The following is a 9,407-nucleotide window of genomic DNA, read 5'->3' as shown; positions in this document are numbered from 1 at the left end:
TTTATCTATCCATTCCACATTTTAGATAGGGAAATTTTACAACGTAATTGCAAAAAAAAAAAAAGAGAAAAATTATATGATATTTTACATACTTTTTATATTTTTAATTCCACGGTCCTCCTCGGCGCAAAGGTCGATCAACTTGTTCCAGAAGACGCGTCATTTATCCATCCACATTCATCCATTTCACATTTTAGATAGGAAAATTTTACAACGCAATTGCAAAAAAAAAAAGAAGAGAGAAAAATTATACGATATTTTATATACTTTTTATAATTCCACGGTCCTCCTCGATCAACTTGTTCCAGAAGACGCGTCATTTATCCATTCATTCCACATCTTAAATCGAGAAATTTTACAACATTATCAAAAGTATCGATTGCAAAAAAAAATAGAGAGAAAAATTAATTATTATATTTTACAAGCTTTTTATTTTTAATTTCACGTGGAAGCGGTCCTCCAACTTGTTCCAGAAGACGCGTCATTCATCGGGAAGTCATTCATCCGTCCATTCTTAGATCGGAAAATTTTACAACGCAATTGCAAAAAAAAAAAAAAAAAAAAAATTATACGATATTTTACATACTTTTTATATTTTTAATTCCACGGTCCTCCTCGGCGCAAAGGTCGATCAACTTGTCCCAGAAGACGCGTCATTCATCGGGAAGTTGAGGCACGGCCTCGAAACAGCGGCAAAAGAGAGAGAGAAAGAGAGAGAGGTTGTCGATAGTATCCAATAACCGGGTGGACGAGTATATCGCGTCGCGTGAGACCGCCAGTCGCCGCTTTTCCGGTTCGAACTGGATAGAAACGGCTGGGAAGGGGGGAAACCGTTCATTGTTCCTGCCGATCACTGGTCCCAAACTTTGGCATCTCGTGGTTCACGTGGGCGCCAAACGACGACGCCTATTGCTCCCTCGTCCTTTTTTTTCCCCTCTCCTTTCTAATCCAAATTTCCTCTCCTCCTCGATCGACGAGTGTCGAAATCGAGCGCACATACGCTTCTCGATGTCCAACGTATATACGATGTATTACAGATTTTATAAAATTTTAATTGAAATTTGTGATTGATTTTTTTGTTGGAAAAAATACGAACCGATCGTGGAGATTTTAATTGATTTTTATTGCATAATTTCTAGCATCGAAGAGGAATTTTGGATGAGTAAGGGGAGGGGGAGGTAAAGGGGTAAAATATTCGAAAATTCGAGTTTGGTGGAATACTTGTTGCCACGAACTTTGCATCGATTCGATATCGATTCAAAGGTATATTTTACTCTCTTACTCCTCTTCACTTGGATTTTTGATGCAGCGCCAGAACTAACGGTGTTATTTTCTGCCAGCTTTACCCTTTTGACACGGAACCACGTTCACGCACCTCTTGGCAGAATTATTCTGGCGGAATTAGACTCTGGCGAAATTTATTTATATCCGAGAATTTCCGTTACAATTTTAACTTTCTCGCTTGAATGAGCTTAATTCAACCATCGTCTCAATTAATCAACTCGCTACTAATCGCTCGACTTAACGAAACGAAATTACAAAAAACGAAAAATTCAAATTGCGGAACGAAGATGGCAAAAGAAATAATATAAAATAATATATAAAAAAAAAACTGGTTAATTCTACAAGTTAACAAAAAGAGGAATTTTATATTCATTGGAAAAATAATATCGCTTACTAGTCTATTTTTATCTTTTTTTTTTATCTTTAATTTAAAAACCGATATCTTACTCAGTAATAAAAAAAAAAAAAAAAAGATCAATCATCTTCAAACACAGGAAAATTTCTTCTCATGTTGACTCAACGATGCAAAGATCGGCCGATTAGATAAAACTGACATTGTCATATACGTAGATATATCTGAAAAGTCAATCGTTCTCTCGTGGGACATTAACGCCAAACAAATTGAAGATGATACACCGGTTGGAATATTATTTGCAGTCGAAATTTTCCGTTCAGAGGACTCGAAAATCCGCGAGGCAAAAATTAAAAAAAACGAATCTTCGACAAAATCGACAAAAGTCGAAATTTTCCTTTTGCAATTGAATTTCTTTTTTTTTCGAGATTGAATCAAAAAAAAAAAAAGAAGAATGAAAAAAACATAAGTACTCTTAATGTGTGTTATATCGTTTGAACGAAAATTTAAAAATTAATCGCAGTAAACGTTTATACAAAGAATATCATTGACCGAGTCGTTTGAATAATAATAAATTCATGCAAATTTTTAGTTGGGTAGCAACTTGGCAATTTAAATAACATATAATTATATAACATTGTGAAATTCAAACACGCTAGTTTTATATATTTTTTTTTGTCGCGACTCGACGTGTTCTTAGTTGCACGTTACGAGGGCGTATATCGCAGTCTCATTAACCCAGATAAATAATAACAAGAATCAATTGGAAGTTGTTTCTCGAATCCAATAATAATCACCTTTAAAGATTCATTCCTCGACAAAAATTATTCCGTTCCAATCTAAAGATTCTGCAACATAATCGAATCCGAAAATCAAAGTAAAATTCATCGAATCTCCTCTCTAACATCTTCCAATCGACGTCAATCAAACTTCCTACCGTAATTATTTAAAACAAACAATATTCAAGCTCTTAGAAATCTAATCAAATCCCAAAACAACGTTCAACGATTCAACACGTTTCCTCAACAACCCACCACCACCTTTTCCATCCTCACAAACTTATTTCCTATCCAAACGTGTTTGAACATCGTCTCACCGTCATCGGCACGTCCTCCATCTTGCTTCTCCACACGCGCTCCAACCTTGGTCGTATCTTGGAGCGTCGTCGTGGTCGTGGTCGTGATCGTTCTCGACGAGGAAGACGCGAAGCTTGCCCGTGTTCCACTCACTAAGGGGATAAGAATGTTAAAACTCTCGTACTACACGCGTACACGCATTGGAAGAGGAGGAGGAAGAAGAAGAGGAGCACACACGTATATGCACACACACGAATATAGAGACGAACGGTGTACACGGACGCGAAGGAGATATCGGTGTCTCGATTGAGGAAGTCGGGGATAAAAGGAGAGAACCTGATCGTCGGCCGGTCGGCCATTCAATAATTGCCGAGGCGCTAATCGAGGCGGACTTAACCGGGACCCAAGGCAGCCGGTTTACCGGTTCGAACCGGTGCGGGCGAGACGCCGCTTCGTCGACGATTCGGTGAATGGCGAGCTCGAACCAGAAAGAACCGGAGGCGTCATTCACGCGAGCGAGGAAGAGGAAGGACGGCGTCGTACACTCTGCACGCATCGCTACGATGCTTTTAGACGAGGTTACGCGCCGAGAAAGAGAGAGAGAGTGACTCTCTCTCGGCGGCTTTGTTTATAAACAGAACGGGAGGAGAGAGGAATTGGCGGGAACCGCGATGGAAACAGATCGACCAGGCATGGGAAGGTATCGTTTTTGTGGATAATGTTGGCGATAGATGAGTAATTTGTTGTTCCAAGCGTCGAATAATTGGAGAGATAAGGGGAAAGAGATGGATCCACGGTGATTTTGTTATTCGAAGAGGATTAGATGTGTATAAGGTTATCAAAGAGATTGTATTTTGGTTAGTTTTTCAGTGGGATAGCGGCCAATTCTGGGAGTGGTTCTCGAGGCTTTCTTACGGTTGCGAGTAAAATTTTCACGGTTCGAATTAAGAGTATAGTTAATTGTCGAGATAATTTATTGTTCCAAGCGTCGAATAATAATTGTAGATGAGTGCAGCGATCGAGTGGATCGACGATAATTTTGTTATTCGAGAATTGTGAATAAGATTGTTGAAGAAATTTTGGTTAGTTTTTCAACGAGAGAGATTGGACCTGTGAGTAAAATTTTCACGGTTCGAGTTGAGAGTATAGTTAATTGTTGAGATCATTTATTGTTCGAATAATTGCAGATGAGTGCAACGAGTGAATCGACGATAATTTTGTTATTCGAGAATTGTAAGTAAGATTGTTGAAGAAATTTTGGTTAGTTTTTCAGCGAGAGACCTATGAATAAAATTTTCACGATTCGAGCAGAGAATAAAGTTAGTTGCCGAGATAATTTATTGTTCGAAGCGTCGAATAATTGCAGATAACTGCAGCGCGAAATGATCGAGGTTAGAGGAGGAGCGAATCAACAATAAATGGCTATGAATAAATGTTATTCGAGAATTCGTAAGTAAGGTTATTATGCTTAAAGAAACTTTGTTGTTTTAGTTAGTTAGTTTTTCGGGCTAATGTCCAACTTTGGAAGAGGTTAAGTTTAAGTTATGTTTTCTTAAAGGGAAAAACTTATTTTATTATTTTATTATTAAGGCGTTTATGATCTTTGATTTTAGATTGTAGATTGTAGATTTTAGATTTTAGATTGTAATTTAACTTGGGTTTGATGAACGAGAAAATATTTTGAGGTTAGGATCCAGTTGTACGGGATTATCGAAATATTATTTCGTTTTATTCTTTTTCGATTTTAAAGAAAATCGAAGGAAAAGCTTTTCTAGATGAATCAGAAGATTTTAATTCTATGGAATCAACAATATTTGAATTTTTACATTAATTTAATAATTTGATTTAATCCTAAACTCAAAGTAATTTAACCTAACCTAACAAATTACCCATCAAGAAACAATGTCTTTAGTTTGAAATTATAAATCTTTTTAGTGATAAATATTAAAAAATCCACCATGAATATATCTTTAGAGCAAATTAATGAAGACAAAACGAAGAAACAAGGAGAAAAATGTCGATCGAGTAATGCGAAATATTAATTTTTTCTAGTTTTGAGTGGTTAAAACTCGAATAGGAAACGTCGTATAATTTGAGATAAGTTATCTGTGTGATGATAGCCTCTGTTTAAAAAAGTGATTAAGTTATCATTTATACTCACCTTGCTCGATTATACTAATTAACAAACATCGTGTCGTAAGGAATGTTTCTTTAAACGCCTATTTTTAAATATCTCGAAAGACTCGTATTTTCTTCTTAATTCGAAATTCTTGTTTTATCAACAGTTTATTACACGTCTTATAAATGTACACTGGAATAAATGATAAAACGTGTTTTTTCTTTCTTTCTTTCTTTCTTTCTTTCTTTTTTCGCTCTAGAGTGTTCGAGATTTTTTTCCAACTTTTCCTTGCGTTTACACGGATGTTTAAATACGATGTATGTCATCGATACGAACGCCTCTTCTTGGTAGCGCATCGACGATAAAATTCCAGTTAGGCAGTTTAATTCGTCGAATTGCTTCCTGGAAAATAGGAAAATTCCCCCGCAATAAGATTTTATTTGCACCAAGCGTTGGGTCGCTTATCCACGTTTACGATGCCTCCAATAGTGAAAGAATCTCGAATTTTCGATAGTAATTTCGTTGAATTTCCGTCTAATTTTACTTACGATACGGTGCACTCAACGGATTTTCAATTTACCAGAATTGAATTTTACGTTTACGTTTAATTTGAGATTGGATTATTTTATTTTGTAAAAAGAAATACATATTGATCTTGAATCCGATATCGATTGTCGATTATTTCTTCAACAAATTTTAAATAAATTTATTTCGATTCCGAGGCCACGGTCGAATCGAACTTTAGATTCGATTTAATTTTTTTGAACTTTCTATTAATCTCACTTTTACTCGATATATTAATTAATTAAATCTCGACTTCGATTTTAATAAATTGAATTTTACATTTAACTTTGCACGAGTCGAATAAATATACATATATTATTTATATCATTATTTTAACTTGGATTAAATTTTAACTAGTAAAATTTCGTTTCTATTTTAGATCAAATATCAATTGAAATTTCCTCTCTGGTCCAAGTTAAGTTATGAAATTTCATTTTAACTCGTATCACGTTTTATTACCAGAATTGTGGATTCTACTAAACAGAAATTATATCCAATACGTATTTCAATCTCTTTCCTTATAATATAGAATTAAAGTCTTGTAATAGTTAATAATATCATCTTTCGTGCCACTGGAACAAATTAAATTTCGATTAAAAATTAACAACTGTTTGCAACAATTATTTCAAAGTGGCAAAAAATTAATCTTCTGAATGGAAATTGAAATAATTGATAGCTATTTTTAAAGAAAGGGAAAAATAATAATAAACAATAGACGCAGATTTTTCGAATTTTCGTCTTCGGTTTTTCACCAAAATGGCGATCGAATATAAACTCGCATTGTTCGACGAGATCGAATGAAGTTGCCCGTCAACGAGTTCCTCTCGCTCTCCTCGTGGTATATCGTGGCGATGGATCGATATTTCACAAGTCAATGGACACCTACGATCCTTCTGTCGATACCCGATTGAAATTCAATCGTATGAAAAGTTGGGATGACACGCGATCGGCGTCTGTTTAAAATTAATTAAAGCTTAGAGATCGATGGACACGTTCCTGCGAAACCTTGTTGACAGTGATACGTGTCGTGCGTGAAATTTCCGTGACTGTTTCATTATTTCTTGGCTATGGTAATTCGTACGCAATTTCACGGCCACGTTCTCCGTTTAATTGGAATGTTAAATAAAAGAATGCAAAACGATGCAAGTTAGAAATAGTCACGCTGTATTATAACTTTGTTGGTTTGGAAAAATTAATTTATTTTATCATTTTTTTCCTTTTTTTTTTTTTAATTAAATTTTAAGGTACTTTTTTAAATCAGGAATTTTTAAATGATTTAATTATTTCAAGATTATTTTGATTAATTTGTGTGATTGAAAATTGGAAAATTTAAGATAATAGATTTAGAATCATAGGTATAATTTTAAGGTGTTTCATATGTTGGAATTATTTTAAGTTTAATGATCATGTATGTGGGCAATTAAATAATTTTTTTTTTTACAATGATTTGTCGTAAAGAATACAATTTTTAAATTATACATATAGATTTCTGTTTTATCCGTGAAATATTATAATTGGTAAGATTAAGTTGTAAATTTTCATTTGTTTCTTTATCAAACTCGTTCCGTAAAGTTTCATTTGTTTTCTTATCGATCTATTTTGCAATTCAAATTATCGATATTGGTAATAATAGTATAGTATAGTAACTCCAAAATAATAATATTACTTGAATATTAACTAGAGAGAGACTGAACAAGCATAATTATTAAGAAAGTTTTGTATTAGAATTTGCTTATACTTATTAAATTTATTAAAAAAAAAAAAAAAAAAAAATAGAAAATTTAACAATCCAAACAAATCGTTTTGAAGATGAATTTCACATTCGAATATCTCGATTTTTCTGAAAGAACTCGATTCACGAACTCGATTCCATTTCGAGAATGCTCTTTTCTTTCCTTCTCCTCTTCCTCATAATGAAACGAAAAATAAAAATAAACCGAAAGAGAAGAAGCATCTTGTGTACGAAATATTTTCTCTTTCTCTCTTTTTTTTCTCTCTCTCTCTCCAAGAGAATATTTCCTATTGATTTTCATTGATAGAAATCGATTCAATGGTCGAAACTTTTGACGAATAGTCAAAAATCACCACGTGGAATAGGAAGGGGGAAGGTTGAACGAATCTTGGCACACGAATTCTTTGTGTTAGATTCGCAAATCCATCCTGAAGATTCCGAGCCATCGAAGCGACAAAAAAGGACGAAATGGCGAAATAAATTCCGATCCGGGCCAAAATGGGAGACTAGAGTCCCATTACTTGGCCATTACCGTCCAGAATACTCACCCTTCCCCTCCCCCCTCATTCAACAATGCGAGATGTAATTCTCTTCTGATTTAATTTTCCTCGTTTTTGCTTCAATTCCCAAAATTTTTCTTTCCTTTCTTCATCATTCATTTTTTTTTATCTCCAAGAAAAAAACTTCTTGGACACGTTATTGATATTTTTTCTAATTAGATCTGCCATTCAATTGGTCATTCCTCTGCCATGTTAATTTAAAAAGATGAAAAAAATATATACATTAATTCATCTATCTTTTAAGAAAAATTTTTAACTCTTCCTTTCTTTAGTATTTATTTATTTTTTTTTTTAATCTCAAATAAAACAACTCCTTGAACACATTGTCGATACTTTTCGTCTCAGATCTGCCATTCAATTGTTCATTCTTCTGTCCTGTTAATTTAAAAAGCTGATGGACAATATACCATAATTCATCCCCTTTTTTTTATTATTTTTTCGCATCTATTTCTTAATAAATTACTTTTTATAATTTGAAAAAAAATTTGATGGATTACTATTCAAAAAAGATTAAACTAAGAATCTAACGATCGTGTCGTTATTTCTATTTTTCTATCGATTACATATACATAGCGAAGAAAAAGTGATACGTCAGAGTAGGCTGTTGCTACTACTGCCTACGTTTACAGGGAGTGGGAATGGTGCGTGGTACGGGGAGGATATGCTCTCGTGCATACACGTCCCGAGATTTACGCACACTCGCATATTTACGATCTTGCTCGTACGTGGCCGTACCACGAACTGATAGTCACGTGCGTGGACGTACTTACTTACAGTGGACAAGGTTGTGATGCACGTCACCACCGGCTCGCACGTGCATTGTGGGCAAAAATTAGTCGTGGGCAGAGCCACTCTTTTTCTATGGTGGCGTAATCATTTCCTGGCCAAGTTTCTTCCTGTTTTTTTTCTCCCCCTTATGTTTGTGTTTCATTCCTTTATATATATGAGATATGAGATGATAAAGGAATTTTATCGTTAAGGGGACGCTACAACGAAACATAACCTATAAGGGATTGGAGAACGAATAACGACGCCATATTGGAATTAATTAGTTATACATCTTGTTGAATTTTATTATGTTTATATGTAGATATTATTATTAGTTTCTTAATGTTGTAAATAATATTTTATTGTAATGTATTTTTTTTTTGTATAAATACAATTTCAAAATTTATTCGAAAAATTCGATGAAAGAAAAAGAATCGTATATTTTTAATATTTAATAGAAATTCGATTCTGAAGAGGATTCAGATATTTGATTAAACGTGTTGAATTTAAAATTTTTTTAAGACTATCATTGAAATAATTGGAAGTGTATATATATATATAGGATGAAATATATACATAAATGCATTAACACATTCTTGCGAATCAGCCTTGACAAGTAACCAGGCAATTTGCTTTGTTTGCCATATCCATAAAAGATCAAATATCACTTTGCTACTGTCAATAAAATATATAAACGATAACGTGGATAATTCTCAAAGGATCGAATCAAAAGATTCGTTCCCTTCCCCTCGACGATTTTCAAAAACGTAGTTCAGGCATCATTGTGATCCAATTCGTGGAGAAAATGGAGAAGCTTTTCTCCTCGAATTGAACTTTGTACACCTTCAACTTTCACTTCTGTTCTACAATCCTTCATCAAATCGTTTCCTATTCTTCTCTACCATCACCAGGATAAAACTTTCCTGATTTACCGTCTTTCGAGATTCTCTCC

At 34.0% G+C, this 9,407-nt stretch overlaps 2 protein-coding genes across 2 annotated transcripts in view; one reads left to right on the top strand and one right to left on the bottom strand.

The window, feature by feature from the left end:
- LOC116185033 overlaps positions 1–3,318 on the bottom strand; it is a 45,251-nt gene extending 41,933 nt beyond the window's left edge. The window contains exons 1-2 of the mRNA XM_031508460.1: positions 3,049–3,318; positions 2,733–2,864 (exon numbers count right to left, since the gene is read on the bottom strand). Coding sequence (XP_031364320.1) covers positions 2,733–2,864; positions 3,049–3,268 — 352 coding nt within the window. The 5' untranslated portion in view covers positions 3,269–3,318. The remainder of the gene's footprint in view (positions 1–2,732; positions 2,865–3,048) is intronic.
- Positions 1–9,407, top strand: part of LOC102670609 (sodium/potassium-transporting ATPase subunit alpha) — a 123,004-nt gene that overhangs the window by 39,003 nt on the left and 74,594 nt on the right. The window lies entirely within an intron of this gene.

The sequence above is a fragment of the Apis dorsata genome, unplaced genomic scaffold, assembly GCF_000469605.1.
Source record: "Apis dorsata unplaced genomic scaffold, Apis dorsata 1.3 scaffold_87, whole genome shotgun sequence".
Taxonomy (NCBI): domain Eukaryota; kingdom Metazoa; phylum Arthropoda; class Insecta; order Hymenoptera; family Apidae; genus Apis; species Apis dorsata.
This window is presented reverse-complemented; position numbering and strand designations above follow the sequence as displayed.